The 27945-nt window shown below is 40.3% G+C and overlaps 1 protein-coding gene across 1 annotated transcript; it reads left to right on the top strand.

Annotated features, from left to right (window-relative positions):
• Nucleotides 1-156: 156 nt before the first annotated feature.
• NDFIP1 (Nedd4 family interacting protein 1) lies at nt 157-27744 on the top strand. Its single transcript, XM_079968012.1, has 8 exons — nt 157-482; nt 16028-16115; nt 17163-17293; nt 17483-17570; nt 18048-18172; nt 19617-19683; nt 22524-22629; nt 26794-27744. The coding sequence occupies exons 1-7, from the start codon at nt 411-413 to the stop codon at nt 22625-22627; spliced, it is 675 nt and encodes a 224-aa protein (XP_079824138.1). The 5' UTR covers nt 157-410; the 3' UTR covers nt 22628-22629; nt 26794-27744.
• Nucleotides 27745-27945: the final 201 nt, after the last annotated feature.

The following is a 27945-nucleotide window of genomic DNA, read 5'->3' as shown; positions in this document are numbered from 1 at the left end:
GATTCTTGTGTGGAAGGTTCGCGCCCCGGCCTGGGGAAAGAGCGGGCGCGAGGGCCGTCAGAGGCGCTGCTGCGCCGGCGATGGCGAGGGGGCAAGCAGCACTAGAGCGGCTGCCTGGAGGAGGAGGAGGAGGAGTGTGACGGAGGAAGGGGAGGAGGACGGCGACCAGAAGGGGTTGGCGCTTCAGCAGGCAGCCGCAGCAGCAGCAAGTGACCTAGCTGGCTGGCTGCCGCCCTCCTCCTCCCCCTCGGCCAAGACCAGCCCCGGCAGCGCCCATTCGGGGACGGGAGTTCGCGTGAACCGTCCCCAGCGGGGCCCCCGCCCGCTCTCTCTCTCCCTCTCTCTGCGCCCGGCACTCCAGGCTAATTCTCTCCCGCCTCACTCAGCACGCTAGCTTCTTGCCCAGCGCCATGGCGGCGGCGGCGGCAGCAGCAGCAGCAGCAGCAGGCGAGCCTAGCAGCGGCGGCGGCCGATACCAGCAGGTGAGGAATGCGCTGGGCAAGACAGCACGGCAGCGCCGAGGCTTCTTAGGCCGCGGGAAGCGAAACGAAGAAGGAGCTTGTGGGGAACTGGGGGTGGGGGGGGGGGAGAGGCTGCTTGTCTACGACCCACATTGAAGACGTGGAAGCCGAGCCCGGAAGGAGCGGGGGAATCGCTCTCTGCCCCCCCCCCTGTCACGGGCCTAATCTTGCTTTTTTCCCTATCTACTCCAAAACAGCGTTCCCCCCCTCCAGCTGCTGCTTTGGCCCTTTATTTGTGGGGCCGTTTCATCTGTTTTCCCGCCCCCTTGCTTCGGATCGCCCACCCCAGTTCCCCCTCCCCTTGCTTCTGAAGGCCAGAAGCGGAAGCCGCCCCGATGAGAAGACGGCGGGGATACGAGGCCCTAAGTTAAGCCTCCCTTCGCTTTGCTGGGGAGGGACGGTGCTTTTAAGATCAACGAGTTGCCCGGCTGCCTTCGCATTCCCACCCTCGACAGTCGGGTCATGAAAGGCAGAGTAGCAGGGGGTATAAATGCCCCCCCGGCCTTTCAGTGCGTACTTGCTTATTATACGGGGATTTTAACCAGCCTCGATTGCCAGTGATGTGGAGCTGGCTTGGTAGTTATCCCGGATTAATTGACATCGAGTACCATGAAAAGATCCCGAAAGCAATTCGATCCTCGCCAACCTCGAGTTTTCCAATGTAAGCAGTAAAAATCCAGCAGCACCAGTTTGCGTGTGTTTGTTGTTTTTAACTTAAGGGGCGTTATACATTCCTATGATCCTTAAATGTTCACAGTGTTGAGATGTAAACACAGCCTCCCAGCCCACCTTGTAACAGGGTTTTCCAAACTTGGGCCTCCAGCTGGTTTTGGACTACAGTTCCCGACATCTCTGACCACTGGTCTTACTAGCAAGGGATCATGGGAGTCGTAGTCCAAAAACAGCTCGAGGCCCAGGTTGGGAAACCCCAAAACACTCTTGAATTCCACCATTTGGGATTATGTTTTGTAATTCCAAGGTCTCTTCTGTCCAAAACTCTGAAGACAATACTAAACTAGTTTGACCAGTGGAATCAGTGCACAGTAGCTTCCTATTTTGATTAAATTTGCAAACGCAAAAGTTGACATTTGCAGAAAAGAATTGGTGGTGTGGTGGCATTCCGTGGATAGTTATCCTTTGCAATATATTTCCTCTTAATGGGAATTACAGATTTTCCAGTGCTTCAGTAAATTTAGTGCTCTGAAAAGCCCAAACTGTCACTGGGATGCCTTTGTTTATGCTTTCCTGAGTGCAGTGGGTGGGAGCCAAGGAGAAATGATAGTTGTTAGTCTTTGTTTGCAACCTAAATATATGGAAGCAGGGAGATTTCTATAAGTGGGTATCTTCCCACTAACAACCACATATAAAAATAACAATGCAGCTTTTTGTTTTTACTTTACTCTTGTTTTAATCAGTTGGTTTTGTGTTTTGAGTTGGCCCTGTCCCTGTTTTTTTCCTGGACTGAAAATTTCAAGGCACCAAATAGTCGTCTATTAGTGCCTTTTTGAGGACATTTTTTTGGGGCTGAACAAATAATTACTCTCACAATTTGCTTACTCAGCAGTTTCAGATCCCTGTTGAAGGGAGTCTTGTAAGCAAAGCTAGATTTCTCAGGTTAGAGGGAGAAAATTTATTTTATTTGGAATTAATGCTTGTATATGTAGTTTAGCATACAGTATGCTAGGTCTGAAAATGACTCTGTCTTCCTTACAGCGACATAAAATTTAGATGTGTCTGATGAGTGATTGATGATTAGCTCTAGAAGACATGCATTTCTGTGATAGCACATTGCCTTTTAACTCTGTTAGTTGTGTGGTATTTTGTTAGAGCACATGATTGTTGGCACTAGATGACATTGTTGGATAGAGAGATAAGCGCTCTTCCCTCCTAATATGAGCTCTAGCTGTGTTAGCACCCTATGCTCAAAATTATGGAATTTTTCAGATTTAATTAATGTATGCTACTTTTTATTTTATTTCTGCAAATTCTGTAAACAGGTCCCCACACCCCATATTTTCAGCCATGCTTCACCAGATAAGGATTTGAGTTTGAATTTATAAATTTTATTTGTTAGAACTCTGAGAACAGTCTCCAGACTACATATTGCCCAATAAATGATGGTCCTAAAATTACACTTTGTGAGGGAAACATATTAAAATTTTCTAGACGGAATATTAGTTACTAACAATAACAAGTATCAGCGAACCTGAACATTCTGGACTACTTTGTTTCTTATTATTATTCTTATTATTTGCATATTCTGTTCAAGGAACTTGGCAGTATACATGGAGTTTCCTCTTAATTTTTTCTTACAATAACTGTGATGTAGGTTATGCTGAGAGCAAGTTACTGATCTAAGATACTAAGGTCACCAAGGTCACCAAGTGAGTGTTATGGTTGTATGGGAATTTGAACCTAGGTCCAATTCCCAGCAATGTCTACTACATTACACTAGATCTTCTACCAAATCATGCAGCACCACATAGTACATATTTCAGATTTTGATTTTGTATAGCTATTTCTTCAACTTCCCTGTTGTACTTCAGATTTGGGCCTCTCAAGTGGAAATAAGATGTTTGACTTATCTGCAGCTTATACATTTCATACTGTATTGTTGTTAAAAAAGATCCAAGAGTATCCAATGTATAACATTATATAGTTTTATTGTTAAAAATGATCCAACAGGTTATACATTTCATATTCTGTGGCTGTTAACAAAGCTCTACAATTTGTACAATCAGTACAGTAAAATTGATTTGGTGTTATCTTCTTTCAGTAGTGGTACTTAGCAAAGCTTGAAAAAATAGGACTGCTTATACAGTAGTTGTTTTCTTACCATGCTTAGCTGCTGAATTTATTACAATTTTTAAAACAGTTGTAAAATGTACCCTACTAAAATTTCTGGAGAATTTAATGTGAGTGTAGTAAGGACTTGCTGCTGGTGCATGAAAAGCCCAAGTAAATGTGATATAGGGTGCAGTCCTATGGTCCCTCACAGGGTTTCCTGGGGGCGGGCAATGGGATTTTGGAAATCTCCTCTGTGGGAAGAGTAGAAGGCCTATTCATTGTAACTGTAGAAAACTGCAGCTGTCTCTCTCCAGTGGCAGAAAGGACAAAAAGGAGACATGTTGGGATGGATTAGAGGAGGTTTTGGATATTTATTTTCTCTCCTGTTGTATGCAGTGGGATGAAAAAACTTGAATAAAGAAAGCTGTTGACAGTAGGTGGGGGGGGGGTAAAATGTCGTGTGCCCTTCACAGCATCAGCCTGGCAAGGTTTGGGATTTGGCAGTTCACCCAGCCTTGATTGCCCCTCCCCAGACCAGGTAGGATTATTCTGAAGTCTTAAACATATTATAGAGTTAGCCACACTGAATTCAGTTATTTTATAAAAAACTTGCAGTGTGATGATGGTAAGTTTCCATTTTAACTTCTTAATGTCGCACAGTCAAATTTCCATGGTGTTTTAAAAGATCACACAATCAAAATTACCAACCACCAGAGCCTTGATAAAAGCTTGCATTGAAAAGAGAGAGAGAGAAATGAAGGAAAAGGAAAGAGAGGACAAAACACAAATGCGATTTTGTAAATGTGTGGCCCTCCAGAGGTTGTTGGACTCCAACTCCCATCAGCACCAGCTAGCATGACCAATAGTCAGGAATGATGGGAACTGTAGTCCAACAACTCCTGAAGAGCCACAGGTTCCCCCATCCCTTGAATTAAACATCAATGTTCACAATTCAGATTTCAGTATCAACCAGTTCTACAGAATTTTGTGATTCCAGAATATAGTGTACTACAAGCAGAGTAGAGCAATTAGATCTCATTTGATTGCAAGATGACCAAGTCCTGCCAAAATGATGTACTCGCAAAGAAGACACATGCTGTTCTTACACCACAATCCTATGAATGCTTGTGGCCCATGTGACTTACTCTGAAGTAAGTACGCATAGGATTGTCGTTCAAAATGTAGTGGATATTTAATATGTTAATATACTAGCAGGAATGGCCTTTTAAACTGGGGTGGGGGTGGGGGTATTGTTTTGTTTGTTACTATGTTACATATTTTTGTGTTTTTATATTGTAAACTGCCCTGTGATCCTCAGGTGAAAGGTGGTATAGAAATTAAAATAACAACAATAACAATGGCAACAATAATAATATAATTGAAATATTCTATCCAATTTGATTTGTCAATGATAAGTTCAAGTTGGAGCAAGTGTAAAGAACTAGAATGAGTGCAGGACCGATGTGAGGCCCACATCCTCAGGCTGAGGCAGCATAGAAGGGTGTGCTGAGATATCCTCACAGAGTATACTGACTCATGAGGTGTCTGAATCTGAGGTCTCCTCAGGCAACCCTGGGATCCTGAACATGGCAGTGGGCTGCCCACTGGAAGCCATCACTTCTGCCACTCACTTGCTTGGATGTAATTCCTTATTGTCAGTGACTGGCATAGTACACATTTAAACTTCAAAACAGTTTTAGTACATATAAAAGCAACTGATCTTTACAGATCATTTGGAAGGTAATAATGTGGAATGATTTAAAATAGTGTAGAGGCAACATCTGGGGATGAGGTACCTAGATGTTTCAAAATGGCTGAATAAATGTATGTTGAAAAATGAAAGGCATCGGCTAGAAAATGACAAAAGATGCGGGTAGGACTGGTGAAATGAGGCTTTTACCATGTGGGTGTGACCCTCCATTTCTTTCAGCATTGAACAAATGACAATCTAGGTGACTTCTGCCTCTGTTTGATGTGTGTGTCTTCCTGTTGTGTCATTTAATAATCCTTAATTGGCAGCATCATGTATACTGCCTCACCTACAGGAGGTGGCTTCCATAAACTGGAGCAAATCACCTTGCTCTTCAGCAGGTATGTTTCTAAATGTAGTCATATACAGCTATGACATAAAGTAAAGAGGCACATTGATGAGGATATATGGTTCAGAAAGCTAGAGCTAATAAAGAAATGACTGGCAGTAATCCTCAGATGTAATAATACATTACCTTCATATGGATTGAGCTACATGGGTTGTATTTTACATGCTTTGTTGTGAAGTGCTAATTGTGTATTTTAAACATGCCTAGTAGAGATCTTTTGAGAACTCCCTTATGTTGCCATAGCAACAGGATGAGATTTGAGGAGTGGTATCTCTGCAATCTAGAGGCTCTCATGAGTTGTCATTCTGGGACCAATAATTAATTTTTGTACACAAGTTAAGGCAATAGAATTCAGAAATAGAAGCCTATGTTTAATATTCCAGCTTTCTTTGATAGTTTTGGTATGAAGGCTTGCATTGTTCTAGATATGTACATAAGCAGTTGTAAGGTAATGCCTGTATTGGTTCTGCTGTTGCATGCGCATGAGAGGTTTGTTGTGTTAAAACTCTTGAGGAATAATGGATTAGCTTTTACTAGAAGGAACGAAAGAAAAACATAGGCTAGGAAATATTGACCATTCTTCTAATTTAATTGGAGTTTAAATGCCAGTTTGTGTTTTGTTTTGTTTTCCCTTTCTACATTGCTTTGTGAATGTGAATATGAAAATTGTAATGGCCTGACCTTTTTCTTTTCAAATAAAGAAGCATCCTAATGGCTAGTGAACCAAGTACCCATTTTCCATTAAAATAGAATAAACCAATCACAGGTTTGTTTACACATTCTAATCTGAGTAATTTGAATGAGAGTGAGAGGCGCAAATACCTAATGAAAAGGCCACATCATTTTAAAATGTCATGAATAGTATCAGAATTAAGGAGTACCTAGCAAAAAAATGTACTCAGAAATTTACGCATTTTCATATTGAGGTAGAAGGATTATAGAGCAGTCCTAAGAACAAGGTGAGTGGAAAGTGAAGTTGCAGATATTCCAGCACCTCCCAGGCCCTGGTGACTTGTCCTGGCCAAGGAATGAGATTGGGTGGGTGTTCTCTTCATTCTGGTAGTTTTTCTTCTTGTTGTTTTTAATTCCCTGCATTGGTTTATTTTATATTGAGATTTTTTTTATTGGTTCTTTGTTTGCTTGTGGGGGTACTATACCAGGTCCAGATTGGTATAGTTGATGGGCCTTGATCTTGCAGCCTCTTGGAGAAGCAGTGGGCCTTCAGATTCATTTGACTCCTGACGTCCTCTACTGCTGGAATGCCTTGTTTCAGGGCCTGCTTCTGGCAGAAGTACTGCCAGTGGTAAATTTATGCCTGCAGAGCTTCTGTGAATGGAGGTGCCTACCTTTGGTGGTGCTCCTCTCCACTGGCTGATGGGGCACTTTGAACCAATCCTAACCCTTTAGATTCAGTAGACATGGGGATTAGGATTGGTCTGTTTTGCCCTATCTCCATGTTTTAAAGGAAGAGTAATTAACTACTGGCCCATGTGCCTGATCTGACCCATCATAATGTTTTTGACAGCCTTCCTGCCCTAAATACAATTTTCTGTGGGTGCTCAACAGCAAAGCACCCTTCCCTTTTATGATGTTATTTTAACTACCATTGGGAACAGATAAGAGCACTCCAGAAACAGGAAGGAACTCTTTGAATGTTTCCTGGCCCTTTTGTCATCACCTGCACTTGGGAAACATTATAGCAAATTGGAGTGCTTCTTCCTTTTTCTGGAGCACTCTGAGCTGCTCTCAGTGATGGTGAAGAAGAGAGGATGAGCAGGGTTTGAGAAGGAACCCATGCAAAGATAAAGCAGATGGAAAAAAGAAGAGTGTGCAACAAATGAAAAAAGAAGGACTAATGTGAGATAAGAAAAGAAAGGTAAGGAGGAGCATTTAAAAGTAGCAAGTCAAACTGAATGCTGCCTGGAGCCAATGAATAAAATATTACAATGAGGAAATGTGATCATAGTGACATGGGCATTACATTAACCAGGTGGTCAGATTTTGATCAGAAGTTAGAGGAGAAAGATGGAAAGGGAAGACCTGATAGTAGAATATATTGCAATAGTATAGATCAGAAGTGGATTCTAGTCATGCCATTATTAACTAACAGAAATAACAAGAACAAAGAGAGAGCCAGTTTAGTTTTTGAATCTCTTGTAATTGGGCACTTACAAATTATGCTGTTGGAGGAGAGTGCTGTGCTGATATTTTGCCACAATCACCGCTGGCATGTGATTCTGAAAAGGGTTGCCTTGACCCTTGGGCAGAAAAGGTTAGCTGCCTCCATTTTAAGTAAACCCACTTCACCAGTTGCAAAAACACAAAACAGTTATTATCCTGGTTACCCCAAACTTTGAGCAGGCCTTATTTTCTACCTTTCTCACCACCCAGCTGCTAATTCTCAAAAAATAAAACTGTATTGCAAGTGACAACTGGCCAGTTTTATGCTATTAGAGCAGCATTTGTTCATGTAAAAGTGTATGATATGATCTTCCTACTATGTGAATCTTTACTGTGCTAATAAGCACTTAGCTGATTTTAGATGGCTGGCATTGTTGAAAAAGAGGCTGTGTGCTTTGTCCATTAAGAGGAGGATCATTTTCATGTTGCTGGCAAGATATAATGTTGAGTCTTGGAATTTATAGCTTGCTTCTTAATAGAACAACTGAATAGGAAGGAAGGAAGGGGCCTGTAAGGAGATCCCATGTAACTTTCTGGACTTTGAAAAATGTATTGCATCTAAATGACCTAGACTTTGGTGCATTATAAATATCATGGCAAAATAACAAAATTGCAGCATATTAACAGAATAATTCAACACCACTATTATTTTACTCTCATTTTCTCCTTGTGTGTGCGCGTGCATATGCACACATACAGTGGTACCTCGGGTTACATACGCTTCAGGTTACATACGCTTCAGGTTACGGACTCTGCTAACCCAGAAATAGTCCTTCAGGTTAAGAACTTTGCTTCAGGATGAGAACAGAAATCGTGCTCCGGCAGCGCAGCAGCAGCAGCAGCAGGAGGAGGCCCCATTAGCTAAAGTAGTGCTTCAGGTTAAGAACAGTTTCAGGTTAAGTACGGACCTCCGGAATGAATTAAGTACTTAACCCGAGGTACCACTGTATAACTATCAGCATCACCACCATCAGAAGAGGAACAAAAGTTAGGAGCAGTCGGAGGAACAGGTACTTAATAACAAAATGTCTCTGCAACTTCTTAGTTGGAACTGTAATGGCTTGAACCTTCCCCGAAAAAGACGTCAAGTTTTTCATATATTGAAGAGAGAACAATTAGATATAATATGTTTACAAGAAACCCATGTGACCAGGGCTCATAGAAAATTGTTGGTAAATAAGAGACTCGGTCAAGAATTTATTACATCAGATAAAGTGAAGAAAAGAGGCGTGGTGATTTATGTAAAGGAAAAATGGACTCCAAAGATGATATTTAAAGATGAGCAAGGAAGATACCTGGCGATTGAAATACAAGTTCAAGGAGAAAAAATCCTGATAGTTGGAATTTATGCACCAAATGATGGGAAGGCTGAATTCTTCAAGAAGTTGCATGAGATCTTACTGGACTATTTAGACTGTAAAATAATAATGATGGGAGATATGAACGGAGTAGTCTCCACACACATGGACAAGGCACAGAGACAAGTAATTTCTAAGGAAGGGAGACTACCTAAGACTTTCTTTGAGATGACTGAAAATATGGACTTAATTGACATTTGGAGAACAAGAAACCCTCGAGAGAGAGAGGGAACTTTTTTCTCTGAAGCTAAAATGACGTGGATAAGAATTGACCAAATTTGGGTAACTAGCAGTATGGCACCAAGGATAAAAAAGGTTGAAATCTGCTCAAAGACCTGTTCCGACCATAATGCGGTGAAGATGGAGATGAAACTAACATCAACTGGATCCTTTAGATGGAGAATGAATGACACCCTCTTTAGAGATGAAGAGATTTACAAGAAGGCCCAAAAGACACTAAAAGATTACTTTGAGATAAACTTAAGAACAGAAATGGAAAAAAGAATAATTTGGGACGCAAGCAAGGCCGCGATGCGAGGTTTCCTAATACAACAGAACTCTATAAAGAGGAAAAAGCAAAATGAGAGGAAAGAAAAAATTCTGGAAAAAATAAAAGAAGGTGAAAAGAAACTGAGGTCTAAACCAAAGTCTCGTGAGATTTTGAGAGAAATAAAGTATTATCAGAAGCAATACATGGAATTGATGAATCAAGAGATAGAATGGAAAATAAAGCAAATGAGACAAAAGACATTTGAATCGGCGGACAAATGTGGGAAACTGCTATCATGGCAATTGAAAAAGAGGCAAGAAATGAATACTGTGACAAGTTTAGAAGTGGATGGAAAAATTATTTCCAAACCAAATGAGATAAGTAATTGTTTTCAAAGTTTTTTTAGAAAATTATATGCACAAGGGCCAATAAACAAACAAGAACTAGAAGAATTTATCAAGAAGTATGGATTACCAAAAATTTCAGAGCAAAGTAAAATGACTTTGAATGAGAAAATAACAGCACAAGAGATAGAGGGTGCCATTCAGAATATGCAATTGGGAAAATCTCCAGGACCAGATGGTTTGACCGCCAGATACTATAAAGCACTGAAGGAATGGTTAATACATCCATTGAAAGAAGTTTGTAATGAAATTCTAGAGGGGAAAAAGGCACCCGAATCGTGGAAAGAAGCTTTTATTTCACTTATACCGAAAACTGAGAAGGAAAAGAATCAGGTTAAAAATTACCGCCCCATATCATTACTTAATGTGGATTACAAAATTTTTGCAGACATTTTGGCAAAAAGATTGAAGAAAGTGTTACTAAAGGAGATTGATAAGGACCAAACTGGCTTTCTCCCGGGGAGACATATGTCAGATAATGTGAGGAACATTATAGATATTTTGGAAATGTTAGAAGTGGACATTAATAGGAAGGTGGTTTTAATTTTTGTGGACGCGGAGAAAGCCTTTGATAACATTTGCTGGAGTTTTATGAAGAAAAATCTCCAAGAAATGGGGGTGGGCCAAGGTTTTGAAAATGGTATAGGTGCAATATATTCTAAGCAAAGAGCAAAGCTGATTGTAAATAATGTGGTTACGGAAGAAATATCAATAGAAAAAGGTACACGACAAGGATGCCCAATATCCCCTCTATTGTTTATAACAGTTCTGGAAGTTTTGTTGAATATGATTAGAGGGGACCAGTTGGTTAAAGGAGTTCAGGTCGGAACTAAACATTACAAATTAAGGGCATTTGCAGATGACCTGGTACTAACTTTGCAACAGCCAGAAGCTAGTACCAAAAGAGTTTTAGAATTAATTCAGATATTTGGTCAAGTGGCAGGATTTAAATTGAACAAACAAAAGACGAAAGTGTTGGAGAAAAATCTTACAATGGCTGAAAAAGAGAAGTTTCAGAGTGAAACAGGCTTAGAGATAACAAAAAAAGTGAAATACCTGGGGGTAAACCTAACATCTAAAAATGTGAATTTATTTAAGGATAATTATGATAAATTTTGGACAGAGATAAAGAAAGATCTAGAAATATGGTCAAGGTTGAGACTTTCCTTGTTAGGCCGAATTGCTGTTATTAAGATGAATGTGTTGCCTAGAATGCTGTTTTTATTCCAAACATTGCAGATATTGGACAAGATGGAGTGTTTCAAGAAGTGGCAGAAAGATATATCTAAATTTGTCTGGCAGGGCAAAAAGCCCAGAATAAAATTTAAGATTTTAACTGACGCAAAAGAAAGAGGGGGGTTTGCCCTGCCGGACTTAAGACTTTATTATGAATCGGCAGCTTTTTGCTGGTTGAAACAATGGCTGCTTCTTGAGAATACAGACATTTTGGATTTGGAAGGGTTTGATAATAGATTTGGTTGGCACACATACATATGGTATGACAAGGTAAAAGTACATAAGGGTTTTAAAAACCATATTGTTAGAAAAGCATTATATAATGTATGGATGCGGTATAAAGATTTGTTAGAAAGTAAAACTCCCAGGTGGCTGTCACCAATGGAAGCCAAAGAGATGAAAAAACTCAATATGGAGCCTAATTGGCCAAAATATTGTGAAATTTTAGAACAAGATGGTGAAAAAGTTAAATTACAGAGTTATGAGAAACTAAAGCCTAAAGTACGAGACTGGTTACACTATCATCAGATATATGAGGCATTTAAACAGGACAGGAAAATAGGCTTCCAGAAGGAGAGGTCTAAATTAGAAACAGAATTGTTAGAACCCAATACTAAAAATTTGTCAAGAATGTATAATTTGCTGCTTAAATGGAATACACAGGATGAAACGGTGAAATCAGCTATGACTAAATGGGCACAGGACATTGGTCATGATATTATGTTTGCGGACTGGGAGCAGTTATGGACCACCGGTATTAAATTCACGGCATGTAATGCCTTAAAAGAAAACTTAATGAAAATGATTTACAGGTGGTACATGACCCCAGTCAAGCTTGCAAAAATATATCATTTGCCCAATAATAATTGCTGGAAGTGTAATGAGACTGAAGGTACTTTCTACCACCTTTGGTGGACCTGCCCGAGGATTAAAGCCTTTTGGGAAATGATCTATAATGAAATTAAGAAAGTCCTAAAGTGGACTAAGAAACCTGAGGCTTTTCTTCTGGGCATGGTAGGCCAATTGGTGCCAAGGAAGGATAGGACGTTTTTTATGTATGCTACTACACAGCAGCAAGAATTTTCCTCGCAAAGTATTGGAAGACACAAGAACTACCTACTCTGGAAGAATGGCAGACGAAGGTGATTGAATATATGGGACTGGCAGAGATGACCGGCAGAATTCGTGACCAGGGGAAAGAGACAGTGGAAGAAGATTGGAAGAAATTCAAGATATATCTTAAAAATTATTGCAAAATTGAGGAGTGTTAGATGACAGGGAATAAGAAATAGAGAATTGCAGCTGTAACTAATAAGTTAAAGAAAAAGGAATATAATAAAAGTGAATTAAATAATTAATTATTGGGAATTGCTAAAAAAAATGTTAAAAATAAGGATGCAGTAAAAGGGAGGTATGGGGAAGTCGCAGAAACAAGGGGTATGAAAACAGGATTATGAAATTATACATGTTTTATATGTTTTTGTTTGTGTATGTGAATGTGTTGTTTGTTTTTATTTGTGTTGGAAAACCAATAAAAATTATTTTTTTAAAAATATATATATAACTATCAGCATCACTGGAATTTGCTTGAATAAAAAAGTAAAAAAAAAATATTACTTTACCCTTCATAACAGCATGTTGTTAATCTCCACCTTTCCTCCACCTTCATTCTGTCATTCTATCTGATATTATTATGTCACCTTTTCAATGGTTTCCCAGGGTTGACACTTAAATCTTAAATGGTCTCCCCCCATCCCCACCCCGCTCGCCTCCAGCATGCCTTTCCTTCTTGCATCTAGAATGCAAAAGCAGCAGTTCTCTCATTTCTCTAGGGGAAATGTCTGTGGCATTTCTTCTTTCATTGCGTGCAAGGCCTCAGATTTCATTCTCACTTCTTTCACAGGTTCTTCTGACTGTTTCTTCCTGTTCACAGAAATATATCCAAAGTACAGATAGGTAGCCGTGTTGGTCTGCCATAGTCAAAACAAAATAAAAAAATTCCTTCCAGTAGCACCTTAAAGACCAACTAAGTTAGTTCTTGGTATGAGATTTCGTGTGCATGCACACTTCTTCAGATACACTGAAACAGAAGTCACCAGACCCTTCTATATAGTGAGAAGGTGGGGAGGGGTATTACTCAGAAGGGTGGTGGGATTGGGTGATTGGCAGATAGCTGTGATGAGCCTGTTGACGGCTCTTAACGACTCCAATAGGTCTTACAGGAAAAAGCAAGGGGTGAGAAGGTGAAAAATGGCTTTGTCATGTATAATGAGATAAGAATCCAATGTCTTTGTTCAGACCAGGTCTCTCCATGGTTTTAAGTTTGGTGATAAGTTGCAATTCAGCAGCTTCTCTTTCCAGTCTAATTCTGAAATATCCAAAGTAATCACTTCTCATTTATCTAATGGCTGTCCATTTTTTTTTGCAAATGTAGCTGCTCCAGTACCATAACTTCTTTCCCTCATAGCTATCTATTAGAGCCATAGACTAAAGTTAATGATTGCAACTGGTGGTCTGCAAGCCAAGTCCTGGTCTGCCATTTCCCAACTGCAACCACCTTCCCCTCTCGCCCCTCCCTTACTTTTCTGCCACACCATCGTTGCTCTTTTTGGGTGGTGCAGGAAGTAGAGATGATTTCCAGCTTAGCAGTAGTCTTCCATGTTCTTCTGGGTTAACTGGAAGCCGAGAGGAGGAAGGAAACACCATCCCTAGGCTTGCAGTTTGAGAGACATGGCCTTCCACTTCAGCCTAGTCATTCCACAATTCTTGCTGCAAAGAATTGCTTTATGCCAGGAATGGTTGACTCAGACTGCTCTCTGCTCCTGTGGTGTCACAGGCTTTGGTGTGCACCTTGAGAAGGAAGGGAGGCAACCAAACCCATCCCTCCTTCACCACTGTCACCAAGCAGTTCCTATTTTTCTTTAATTGGGCCAGTATACTTCCTTTATTGAGAAGAGTCATATGGCACTTAAGTGTGAGGTGAATAACAAGTTCTCAACCAAAACAAACTGTTCTTTTACCTCAGAGTTTTTGTAAAGCATCAGACAAATAATTTTTTGGAAAACTATTTTAGAGAAAAGAAAACTGGCTTAGCATTTTGCTTAGTTACCTATAAGAGCAAATAAAAAGAAACACGTAAACACACCCAACTATTCTAGAGACTGTTTTTCTAACCAAGCCAATACTTAACAATTTATACTCTATAGTTGAGTTTCTAGGTCTCTTGGCATTCTTTAAAGCTATCTAGGTCTTTAAAGCTATCTAGGTGGCGCTGTGGGTTAAAGCCTCAGCGCCTAGGACTTGCCGATCAAAAGGTCGGCGGTTCGAATCCCTGCGGCGGGGTGCGCTCCCGCTGCTCGGTCCCAGCGCCTGCCAACCTAGCAGTTCGAAAGCACCTCCGGGTGCAAGCAGATAAATAGGGACCGCTTACCAGCGGGAAGGTAAACGGCGTTTCCGTGTGCGGCTCTGGCTCTGTCTCTGGCTCTGGCCAGAGCAGCGATGTCACGCTGGCCACGTGACCCGGAAGTGTCTCCGGACAGCGCTGGCCCCTGGCCTCTTAAGTGAGATGGGCGCACAACCCCAGAGTCTGTCAAGACTGGCCCGTACGGGCAGGGGTACCTTTACCTTTACCTTTTTTAGGTCTCTTCGCTCTTTCTCTTCAATTCTTCAACCATAGCTCTTACACTCTCTCCCTTACTATTCTCTAGTTTTACTTATATACATCATTTTCTGTCCCCTCCTAACCTTTTAACCAAGTCACAAGGAGAATTGAGTCCTAGTTATATTTCTGTTTCTCCTTAGTTGCTTACTCACTAAATGTTGGATCCTTTGTTAAATACTGCAGTCAATATAGGTTGTAGTTGGAACAGACAACACTTCCCTGAGTTAGAATGTAACAGGGAGCTGTGGAAAGTTCTAAAATGAAAGTGGAAGCTTTTGTTCTCCTTTTTCCATTTATGGAGGAAGAGGGGAGAGAGTGCCCAGGATTAAAGTTCACACAGGCTCTTCTTCATAACAGAAATTATATCTGAATCAGCAGTTAAAACCTGCACTTGGGCACTCAGGAAGTTGCTTTCTACTGAGTCAGAGCTGGTCAGCATAGCTCAGTATTGTCAACACTGACTGCTAGTCCAGGAGATACAGTATTGTAACTCCCCAGATCCATAGAGGCAATATTTATTTGTTTAAACAAATCTGTGGATGACCTTTTACTCCAGCTATCTGAGTTCGGCAGCGTTGTAGAATATTTGTGACCCTTACCAACCAAGCAGCATGGGCATTTGCTTTCTATCTCATGGAGAAACATTGTTTTGCTATTGTTCTTTTACCTCAGAGTTTTTGTACAGCTCCATTCTATGCATGTTACTAAGTCCCAGTTTATTCAGTGGAACTTAACTTTCAAATAAATATGCATAGGATTGTAAACTTAGCCTTCAAGTATATGATCTTGCTCAGTATCCTTGCAAATGTACAAAGAGAACTAACCATACTCCTTTTTCTAAGTAGTCACAATTCTGTTGCACAAAGATGCATGATCTGTTTGGTCAAATGTTCTGGATTATGCTCCCACATTATATAAAGACTCAGTTGAGTTGCAGATTAATACATTTAATTGCTACAGTAGCCAGAAAGTATGCATTCTTATTTAGGAAAAGTATAATTTTAAAACTGGAAACTTGACTCAGTTATTTAAATTTTCTGGGAGGGGAACTGGGGAGTTAAATCATGATTTAAATCATTAATTAAATGTTCTTAATTTATGAAACATCTATACACCATCTAAAACATTTTAAAGTATGTTTATTAATAGGAAGAATACTCCGTTGGCATCTAATTTCTGCAGCCACACTTGAAATTAATCTGACTTCTTTTTATCTATGCCTTTAAGATAAAAAATGTGCACTCTTCATCTTGTCCTTGCCATGTTAAAACCAAAAATGTCTCTGTTTAGTTGCAGAATGAGGAGGAGCCTTGTGAGAACCTGCAGATTGTAAATGATTTCCCACCACCGTACAGCAGCATTTCTGGGGAGAACGCAGGTATTTATTTATTTTTTAAATGCTCACTGATTTTCGTTAGTCGAGTATCATTGCTAATGGTTGGAAGGATAGCAAGTTATGTGCAGGGAACATAAATTCATGTAGAAATATGTGATTCCATAAACCACCTTTCTTGGCTCATCTTACGTTCCTGAGTGCTCTGTCTTAGCATAGAGAGGAAGGTAGCATTTCATTCTGTTGCCAATTTATATTATACTGCATTTGTGGCTGTAAAACTTGATGCTAATGGTGTGTGTATCAGGAAAGGGAGAGGGAGAGTTTTTTTGCAGCTGGGTGACTGGTCTTATCTACGTAGTGCTGTGGACCCAAAAATTCTGTTGCCACCTCTGAACATACTTTGAAACCATGGATAATTATTCCTTGCTGCTTGCAGAGTGCATCTTTCTCCAAGTCTTCATTATATCTGTGAAGATTCTGCAGACATGCTTCGGTTGTGCTCAGCTGTTATGACAGGCTATGATCATCCTGCAAAGTTCCAAGCCATCTGGGTTTCAAATTGGCACCTGGGAATATATTTGCATGCAGTGTAGAATTAATAAGATGAATCAAAACACCATAATCTACTTCTAAGTGACACTCATTATATGATTATGTTCATCATTTACATCAGCCTAGCCTTGACAACCTTGCATTTTGGAAAGCAAATTAACACTGATTTGTCTGACGAGGTTGTGCACAAGGAATCCTGCTTTATCCATTTCTATATCTGAACAAAAGACCATAGAGCAGGGGTGGCTGTTCAGTGACTTTCCAGATGCTGTTGGACTACAACTCCCATCTGCCCCAGCCAACCTAGCGAGGGGTCAGGAATGATGGCAGCTGTAGTCCAGTGGCATCTGAAAGGTCACAAATTAGTCACATTATGTGCCATAAAGCTGGGTTGCTGCCATGTACACAATACTTTCACTATAATCATTTCACCTATCCTTATTTTTTTATTATCAGGAAGAAAAATTAGGTTGTAATTTTTAGTATGTAGGTATTTTGATAATTAACATTTCTCTCTCCCATCTATTTTCCCCGCAGTGTATTTTGATTATAAAGATGAGGCTGGGTTTCCTAATCCCCCATCTTACAATGTAGCCACAACCCTGCCTACTTATGATGAAGCAGAGAGAACCAAGGCGGAAGCTACCATACCTTTAGTTCCTGGGAGGGTAAGTGTGATATGATTTTGTGTCATGTGCTTTTAGTTATGGTATCTCAACCACGCAATTTTCAAGGAAGAGTAAGCATTGACGGTAGCTGCACTTTAGCTTTCTTTTGGGAGAAAGTATTGTAAGCCTAATGCCGGTAAATTAGTTTGTCTGACATTTGCTAGCCACCGTGAATGATTTCTGTCTTAGGAGGAGGACTTTGTGGCACGGGATGACTTTGACGATACTGACCAGCTGAGGATAGGAAATGACGGCATTTTCATGCTGACTTTCTTCAGTAAGTACACTAAAAAAACCAACCTGAATCTTTGTGACAGAACTGTTAACATGATTGAACTAGCACTTTACTCTCTTTTTTCGAAGAGGTGGTTCATCCATATAGTAGACTGTCTCACCTGAATATTGATTCTCCGTGTTGATTGTGTGCTACATGCCTGCTTGGGGTGTGGTTGCTGTCCTTGCTAGTGCAGATGGGCAACTTTTATGACAAGCCAGCCGTTTCTGGGCAGAGAAGGGATTTGTTGTTACTTGAGATGCATTTTATATTGGAAGGTTAGGAATGAAACTTTCAGAAAAATGGAAGGGTAGAGTGACCATTTCTGCTTAAAACAATATGAAGTGCATTGCTGGTTCAGATCAAAGATCCCTCTAGTCCAGCACCCTGTTTTCCAGTGAGATGCCTCTGTGATACCCTCAATTGGCACAAATTGAAATCAGTTGTGATTGCTGTATTCTCTCTATTTTTTTCCCTTAGTGGCATTCCTATTCAACTGGATTGGATTCTTTCTCTCTTTCTGCCTGACTACCTCAGCAGCAGGAAGATATGGGGCCATTTCTGGATTTGGTCTGTCTCTCATTAAGTGGATCTTGATTGTCAGGGTAAGTTGAGGAGTGGAAAAAGAAGGCTGAATAAAAGGCGAGTGCTCTGTGTATGATAGGCATGGCAACAAATAATTCCCTAGTGAGTCTTCCCTTTGTGAAAGTCCTAAAGACAAAACATATGAATATGTCTTTATTATATTAAGAAAATGCAGCTTGATTGAGTTACTAACCCTGTGTAAGCATTCTGAAATTCTGAACACCGTGATCTTTGCAACCACCAAACATGATTTTTGAAATGGAAATTATGCAGATTTGCACTGTGTGCTTGTTTCAGCTAATTTGCATAGCTTCAGATTATCAAAAGGCAGCTCCATTGAAGAGTAATTGAAAAAAAAGATATCTGAAATACTTCGCTGTGTAATTATGTGAGGTGAATGTTGTCTCAAAGGGCATGGATACTAAAAACACTCGTGTTTGGTGTAATGTATTCCCACAAATAGCGGGAACAGATTGGTTAGATAGGTTGATGCAGAGGAGCAAACAAATGCTGTGATGTAAACTTTTCATTTTTGATGTATGTAAAACTGTAAGGTGAGACTAGATGCCCTTCGGAGTACTGGCTACGGTATGCCAAAATGACCTGCCCATTTTATTGATTAGATTTTATTCAAAACTGCAATAAAAGTTACTGGCACAGTTTGAGAACCAGTTAAAAATTTTTGTCTCTGTGTGTGTAGGTTTCTTGCATCACAGCATGGCTTAATAAAGCCAGACTTGCCTGTTGTTGGATAGATAAAACTACATGTGTATAATGTAGCTGTTTGTTAAGTGGTGCTTATTTAGAATTTCACTGGCCTTGTACCTTTTAATTTTACTGTCTGCAAAGCTTATATCCCCCGCTGGAAGTTATTGGTGTTGCATTGGAGTCACCCAACACATTCTGTATGCAGTTCATGGACTGGTTTGTGTCAGGGTGACGATAGTTTGAGGATGTGCAAGAAAAAAATGTGATTGAATTGATTTTAGATTTTAGAAGCCAGAGAACTCATGTTTGGTCCTTAATTGTACAGTCCACCTTAGAATTCCTCATCCAGAACAGGTTCTGAGATTAGCTTTCCTACTGGCCGAAAGGACTCTATCTTGTCTGGATTAAGTCTGACCATGTTAGCATACATCCCAGACTATTGCAACAAGAAGTGCTTGTGTGTATCTGGAGTGTTACCTCTTCACATAGAGATTTTTCGGATCATGTCCTTTCACCATGCAGTATTAATTTTTGCAGAGATTTAGGAGCTTAACCCTGAGTTACTGGTGGAGTGTGTGTATAATTTTACAAAATTTATATGCTGCTTAATTATTATACTAAACAGTTTACAGAAGAAACGTGTGTGATAGCAGTAATTTATCCAGCAATAACTGCTGCTAGTAACAAAATGCCAGTGCAAAAATCCTGCAACTACATACTGATTGACCTTATTCTCCCCCCACTTTTTTTTTTTAGTTCTCCACCTATTTCCCTGGTTACTTTGATGGTCAGTACTGGTTGTGGTGGGTGTTCCTTGTGTTAGGTAAGTGTTAAACGTTCATTTCAGTTTTTGCGTTAGGAATCGTGCGTGAACCTGCTCATATCTAGTTGTTATTCCTTACTTGTAATAATGATTGTAGTGTATTTTTAATGTTGATTTCAGAAAGGGGCTTTTCTGCCAGTCTTTTAGGTTAGTTCCTATCATAGCTGTCAACTTGCAGATTTGAAAATAAGGGACCAGCAGCCTTGAAGATAAGGGACCAACAGCCAAAATAAGGGACCTGCAGCCTCACCTGTTCCAGACACTCCAGTCTTCCTGTCCTCCTGCAGTCTGGTCAAACTCATGCTGGTAGCTTCGAGAACACTGTCCAACCAACTTTGTAACCAGAGGTTCAACTGAATAGAATCTGAATCACATGCACCACAAGGCCTATGCCGCTTCAACTTAAGATGGCTCCCCGGCCTGGCTTTGCACTGCAAAGTTTGTAGCAGCACGTGCAACAAAATGGCGTCCAGCATTCAAAACCCCGCTCAGCTTGCATTAACTAGCCACACACAAGGCATGCAAGCTCCACCCCCCAGTCGTTCTTAGACTTCTTATTGGGTGAGCAACACAGTTGGAGCCTCCCTCCTCCCTGGCCGGCAGGGAGGGAGGGAGAGGAGCTGCTTCCTATGAAATTTAAGGGACATCCTTTAAGGGACATTTAAGGGACATCCATCAATAAGGGACAGCAGTGGGACATGGCGCTGGAATAAGGGACTGTCCCTTCAAATAAGGGACACTTGACAGCTATGGTTCCTATGCTGGCCACTTTAGAGAACCTTGGCAGATTTTTGAGATGTTCCTTTCAAGGAATCCTGCCATCTAGTGGACATTTCATTCTTTGCAGTAAGAAACCCACAACCTTGTTTTACTGTGGAAAATGACAGGCACAGTGCTGTATCTGTCTCTCCTCACCCCTGAGGGATAATAGCAACTCTGGGAGTCATGGTGATCGGGGGGGGGGGGGATAATGATCCTGCTTACAAGCTTCCCATAGGCATCTGGGCACTATGAGGACAGATGGGCCTTTCGTTTGATCCAGCAGGGCTTTTCTTAAGTTCTTAAAACAACACAGGAGGAAAGAATTAAATACCCTCTGTGATCAAATTGGCATCCACACCTGACATTTTGAAATAAAGAAGAAAAAAAGTGGGAAATTTGTTCCACAGGTCTGTTGGGTCGCAGTTTAGCCCTCATTGACTTGGAAAAAACATTAGTGATGTTAACTATTTAGGAAGAGAGTCTTTTTCAAAACGGAGTAAAACTGTCAGTGGTGGGTCAGATCCTCTCAGGAAGCTGGGAGGATGTATTTATAACAGGCTCAGAAAAATGAACACCACAGATTTAGAAACAAGTTCATGATGATAGCTGTGTGGTTAAATAATAGTGTGAAGAAAACCATAAAAGGCAAGAAAGCCTTGCCAAAATGAGAACAAAAATGATTCCTAATTCCAGCAAATAAATGTGTCAAGCAAGAAAAGGAAAAAATGAGGAGAAAGTTGGTAAAGGCATGAAAACAAATATTTCTTCAACTACATCAGGAACTAGCCGGGGAAGCAATAGGAACTTTAGACATCAGAGTTGTGAAAGGAAAATTAAAGGGGGACGCAGAGATGCTCCCATGGGTACAAACATGAGCCTCAGGTTCACTTTCCCTTCCCCACTATGCATGAAGTGGTGAGATTTAAAACTTCCTTTTCTGATTTGTAAGAAACTGTTGTTTGTCATTGCATTAAAACCTGGGTTGCTTGTGACTCATTGACAAACCATGGTTTGTCAAACCACCCTTTGCCAGGTTTGGATGCACTTTCTTCTAAACAGGGCATGGAAACTTTCAGTATATTCTCTCACTCAAAACAGTGTGTGGAGCATGCAAGGTTCATAACCATAAGCCATAGTAAGTCCAGATAGTGTGAACCCAAGAGCTTTTGCTCAAAATTGAAGCTGCTGAATTTTCAATGACAGTATACCACATCATTAAACTCAACCTCCTGATGAGAGGATTGAAAGGTACATTAGCGAAAGATGTACAAATGTGCTTCTGATCATGGCCACAACCTGCTCCTCCAGGAGCAGAAACAAATACAAAGACACTCCCAGGCCCAAACCTGATCCTTATCAGAGGATTGGAAGGTAACCAATATGAGATTTCCCCCTGCCAAAAAAAGGGGGACTCGGAGGGAAGGGGAACTGAAGAAATAACAGACCCTGTCAGGCTAACCTTTTTTCTAAAGTTGGTTAAAAGTCATTTTGAAGCTGGAATTATTAAGCAAATAAAAGAACAAGTTTTTCAGTCAGCATGGCTTCTATAAAGGGAAATCCAGCTCACCAACTTTTTCAATTCTTTGAGAGTACAGTGGTGCCCTGCAAGACGAATGCCTCGCAAGACGAAAAACTCGCTAGACGAAAGAGTTTTCCGTCTTTTGAGGTGCTTCGCAAAACGAATTTCCCTATGGGCTTGCTTCGCAAGACGAAAACGTCTTGCGAGTTTTTTCCCTCCCCCCCTTTTTCTAAGCCGCTAATAGGGGTGCTTCGCAAGACGAAAAAACCGCTAGACGAAGAGACTCGCGGAACGGATTAATTTCGTCTTGCAAGGCACCACTGTATCAACAAACATGTAAGTGGTTCAGAAGATATATGGTTGGACATCCAAAAACATTTTGAGAAAGTCCTTCACTGCAGGTTCCTGGGTAAGTGTAGCAGTGATTGGATAAGAGAATGGGTAATCCTGTGGATCAATAACTGGTTAAACAAGAGGGAACCAATTGTAGGAATGAACCTTGCCTTTCAGAAGAATGGAAGATGTGTATGTGAAATATAACTCTGTTATTTTTTGTTAGGGTTTCTCCTGTTCCTCAGAGGATTTATCAATTATGCAAAGGTTCGGAAGATGCCAGATACATTTTCCACTCTTCCTAGGACTAGAGTTCTCTTTATTTACTAAAGGTAATTCTCTGGGGAATCTGCTTTAATTCTTCGTGTTTCTTTGCTTGATTTAAAAAGCAGGTCATCCCATATCCTATATACCATCTTCAGTGTTGTTCACCAAATAAGAGTGACTGATTTATTGTATTTGTAGAGCACCATTTGCTGTTATGATCCTAGACACATTTTGAAGTCCCGCTGATTTCAGTAGAAGCCACTTCCTCCAACTTCTAATGTGCACTAGTATTTACACTAAATTATACCAATTTGAAAAAAAATAAAAATTATACCAATTTGAAAAGACAAATATGATAACATATAACACCGGTCTTGAAAAACCTACATTGGCTCCCAGTATGTTTCCGAGCACAAATCAAAGTGTTGGTGTTGACTTTTAAAGCCCTAAACGGCCTCGGTCCAGTATACCTGAAGGAGTGTCTCCACCCCCATCGTTCTACCCGGACACTGAGGTCCAGCACCGAGGGCCTTCTGGCGGTTCCCTCACTGCGAGAAGCCAAGTTACAGGGAACCAAGCAGAGGGCCTTCTCGGTAGTGGCGCCCTCCCTGTGGAACGCCCTCCTACCAGATGTCAAAGAGAACAACAACTACCAGACTTTTAGAAGACATCTGAAGGCAGCCCTGTTTAGGGAAGCTTTTAATGTTTAATGTATCACAGTATTTCAGTATTCTTTTGGAAGCCGCCCAGAGTGGCTGGGGAGGCCCAGCCAGATGGGCGGGGTATAAATAATAAATTATTATTATTATTATCATTATTATTATTATTATTATTACACTTTTATTTCCTTTTTGCTGGAATCTGGGTAGTGTCTTACAGAGAAACCTGTGGTTTATTTATTTTGTTACATTTATATATCACCTTTTCTTCCAAGTCCCTCAAGTTGCTTTACATGGTTCTCCTCCCCATTTCAACCACACAACAAACCTGTGAGTTATGTTTAAGAACTGGCCCAAGGTCTCCCAGTGGGCATCATGGGTGAGTGGGGATTCGAGCACTAGTCTCCCGGATCAAGAATTGCTAGAGAGATAGCCTTTTTAGAGTCTAGGATCTTAAATGGTAGAGCAAAACCCAAGAAAGGCATGGGATACAGTGGTCCATGAAAGCTTATGCCACAATAGATTCCAGATTATTTGTATTCACTATGACTCATCACCGTCCTTTGGATTCTCCTGGATACCACCATTCAGTAGCCAAGCCCAAAACCAAAAGTCTCATTTGGATGCATTTCGGCTTACCTGCTGCTGAAAGTGGCTGTGAGGTGATTGATAATATCATCATTTATCAGTTTTAGACCCTTGAGTAGTAGCAGTTGCCAGGACATTATCCTGTATGCCTCTGCGTAGTTCCTTCCTTATTTCAGATATTGTGATATATCACAATGTTTAACTGGTGATATATTGCAATATTGAAAAGCAGTTATTGCCCTGCCCTAGACACCACAAAATTTGACGTGGGAATCTCTATATGCACCTGCCAAGCAGATGTGCTGGGTTAGAAGGGCCTAGAAGCTGAGAAAAGAGTACTTAGTTAAAAATAGTTGAAAGACATGCCCTTGCCATTCCATAGAAACTGTTACCCCAGAGAAACCTGGAGATATTCTGTCCAGGACAGTAGTGGAAAAATGAAAGTTTCAACTGGATGTTATTAAGCATGCATCCTATAAAACGGAACCTTAGTTTTCCCTTTCCACTTCTCTTTTTAGCTGGCCAGCAACCGCACAAGCTGTAAAAGGTTTGCCTTTCTTTCCAGTAGTTAATGAGATACATGGCTAGACCACACACAGAAAGAAGATTTCTTTAGCAGTGGTGGGACACTTAAAAAAACCAAACCCAACCACCATCATGACATGGGCCATATAAGAAACGCAGTTGGCACCCACCACATTAGAACATTTGAGCTGGAAAAAGCTATTTAAAAAAAGAGAAATACTCTGTGGTTAGGGTTTCTTTACTTCCTTAGTAAGGTTTGTGGTGTCCTCTGTAGTCCTTTTGGATCTGAAATTCACACTGAATTACAAACTTCCCTGCTCCTATGTTTTTTTCTCTCAGTTCCAATGTTAGAAACACCATTAACTAGTAGGCCACTCTTGTTCTTTTGCTCTTGCGGGAACCATTAAATACAATTTTTATCTGAATGTAGCTTTTTCAGGCTACTTTTTTTGGGGGGGGGGAAGAGGGGGAATTGTTATCTTCTTAGCCTAACCTACCTCACGGGACTGTTGTAAGTAACAGAATACAACTGGGAGAGCCATGTACAGATCTTTGAGCTCCTTCAAGAAAAGGGAGAATAGAAAGGTAATAAGAAATAATATGTTGAAGCTGCTTGGTTCGTTATAACAAATTTCACAGGACGAGAAAGATGACTAGTTATTTGAAGTGTAGTATAATCCTAGGCATGTTTACCCTGAAGTAAGCCTGACTCAATTCCATGGAGCTTACTTGAAAGTAATCTTAAGTTGAATGGGAGGCTTGACCTTGTGCTCATGTGGGAGGCCATTGGCTGGTGCATGTGTAACCATAGTTAAGGGCTTAGGAGCCAACCACAGGATTGCATGCTTCCTATGTCTAGTCTGTCCTTGTTCATACAAAATCAGCCAGCCTCTTAATTCTTGCTTAACAGCACTTGGCAGGGTATTCTAATAACTCCCCCCCCCAATATATTATTTATACCCCTCCTCACCTTTTTCCCTGACAGGGTCTCAAGATGGCTTACAGATAAAAAGAAAACTAAAAACATAGAAATAATAATAATTTTAAAAAAACAATTAAACATTGATAGAATTAAAACTCGTTCATTCTCTCTCTCTACACACAAAAACACACACATATAAAATCTATTAAAACCATACAAATAATTATAATAAAAACAGCACTGTGCCAGCCCTCTCATTAGGAGCACTCCGTTCCCAAAAGCCTGTTGGCAAAAGCCATTTTTCTTATTTTTTGTTTCATATCCATAAGATCAGCAGGGCTTTCAGATTCCTGTCTATTGGAAATAAATGTACTGCTACTGTAATTTGTGAACAAAACACCAGATCAGCACTTGTCCTTGTTTTTACCATTTACACTCTTGGAGGTTCTTCTTCTTCTTTAATCTTCTGAAATTCCCTGAGAACTTTAAAAAGCCAGTAGCCTGATGACAAGAAAATGTTGTTTCTTGTAATAGTTGGTTACTCTGCCCACATCTCCCTACAGCCTAAGAAAGAACACTGCTAAGAGGTGTGTTTAGCTTTAATTTGTATAAAAGTTACCCGGCCTGGCGCAGGAGGCGGAACAGTGAGCAGCCACGTATGAACAACAGTGCAGCCCTTTGCCTGCAAACGGTTCCTTTTGGAGTTACTTAAACTGGATGGTAAAATCCAGCATATCATTACCAATCTTAATCTTTTGAAAAGGTATAAAAATTGCTTGATAATTAAAATTTACTGATTCTCCCATTATGCTAGGGATACCATATGTCTGGGAAAACCTGGAAATGTCCTCTTTTTTCGGGGGGGGGTAGGGCAACATGCCCATCCAAGTGGACTTTTACATTTCAAAGGAAATGTTGGGGGGGTTGTTTGGACTCGGAGTTGGAGGCCAGCTGCGGCTGCTGCCAGCCCAAGCCGGGAAAGAGGCATGTGGGCACAGTGACCACGCCCACCTGCACCCACCAACCTCTTTCCCCAGCTCGGACAGGCAGCAGCTTGGCCTGTCCTCTTTTTTGCTCTTCAGCCCTAATTATGTAGCTCTTAGAGACATAAACTGACAGAAACACACACACGCGCGCGTATGCTTTTGATGTGGTCCAGATTCTGGGTGATTCTGCTAGTTTAAAATATTTTAAATCTAAACTTAAACTCATGTAATCAAGAAGATTTCTCTCCCCCACCTCCATCCCCGTTTAGGGTTTTTTTTTTTTGTGGGTGGGAGGAATAGGGTTGGAATTTATTGTGCCTCTGTTCCTTTGCCATACCAGAAATAAAGTTTGACCGTGTACATTTTGTTCATCAGTCACAGAGGCACAGGAATGAGGTCAGAATTAAATGTAATGGGCAAGGTGGGAACTAGAAAGAAAGGATTCAAAAACTAGTGAACAGTTGTGCATTTGCGTATGAAAAACGTATTCCAAGATTGTAAACATCCTTCTCTTAGCTAAAATAGTAACTGTGCTTTTGCTCTTTTCAGACTGATGTTTTCTGGCAACATTTTCCTGCATTGATGAGTTCTCCCTTAAGTGGACACCTGCAGGAAATAAATCAAGACTCTCAACACAGAAGGAAAAATAATAATCACCCGCTTTAAAATGAATAAAGTACTGTTGGAAAAAAAGAAGCATTTCTTTCTATTTGTTTCTAGATGTAAAATTTTAATAGTTTAATGCAGAACTCCTGTAATCATTGAATCATTAGTGGCTAATGTTTGAAACGGCTCTTGCAATCAAGTCTGTGATGTTACTAATAATGCCTTATATAGTATTTGTAGTTCTTTAAATAGCATGAGCTATTGCCCTGCAGCCAGAAGGGGTCAGTCTTGCTTTTTGTTCTCCTTAAAATTGAACTTTGAATATGTTTTCTTAGTGTAAGATAAGTAATAATGCTGGCCATTGTGAAGGGGTGTTCTTGGAACTTTAGAAATTTGTTTTGACTGTATTTCTGCACATAGTATGTATCTGTTGTTAAAATAAAATGAAAACAACCTGGAAATAAAATCTACATGTACCATGTGGATGCTTTTAAGGCATAGTAGTGAAAGAGCATTAAGAAGCTGGTACAAGTATTAACTCTTGGTAGTATGTATTCAGTATTTCTTACTGTTGTACTGCACACTTTTGGGGTAGGAACTCTCATAGTATATGTTGGTGGTATCAAATTCAAAGAATTTGATAATGTGGTGTATAAAATCACCTAAATAATTTGATAATGCAGTGCATAAAATCAGAAAGCACATCGCCATTTTTGTTGACTTTAGAACTTGAAATGGTTCCTAACATAGCTGTACTCCTTGCTTTTCTAATTTCTGGTGCATTTAAATATAGATTAATGTGCACTTGTGTGATTTCTGCAAAGCAGTAATTCAGAGTTTTATTATGTTAAAACTGTAAATATAGCAGAATGTTAATAAATGTCACTTATATTACTAGGGCTTTCTTTTTGCTGTACATCAGTGTTTACATGGGTGCCTATTTTTTTTCCTTCAGTGTTACCCACCCCCATCCCCGTAAATTCATGGCAACTGAGTTACATAGAGATGATGGTAGCAGCCAAATAATAACTATTTTGCTATTATTTTTCTTACTAAGTGGGGCTACTAAAGGAGCTCATTTTTTCTGTCTGGCAT

This window comes from Podarcis cretensis (genome assembly GCF_951804945.1).
Source record: "Podarcis cretensis genome assembly, chromosome: 2".
In the NCBI taxonomy this organism is placed as follows: domain Eukaryota; kingdom Metazoa; phylum Chordata; class Lepidosauria; order Squamata; family Lacertidae; genus Podarcis; species Podarcis cretensis.
The sequence above is the reverse complement of the archived record's forward strand: the minus strand, read 5'-3'. Positions and strand labels throughout refer to the sequence as shown.

What these genes read in the sequence shown, in the direction of transcription:
- NDFIP1 (XM_079968012.1), top strand. Translation starts at nt 411, where the DNA reads ATGGCGGCGGCGGCGGCAGCAGCAGCAGCAGCAGCAGGCGAGCCTAGC. An exon ending in TTTCATGCTGACTTTCTTCA is followed by an intron (nt 17,571 to 18,047) that starts GTAAGTACACTA and finishes TTTTTCCCTTAG; the next exon opens with TGGCATTCCTATTCAACTGG. An exon ending in AGTGGATCTTGATTGTCAGG is followed by an intron (nt 18,173 to 19,616) that starts GTAAGTTGAGGA and finishes TTTTTTTTTTAG; the next exon opens with TTCTCCACCTATTTCCCTGG.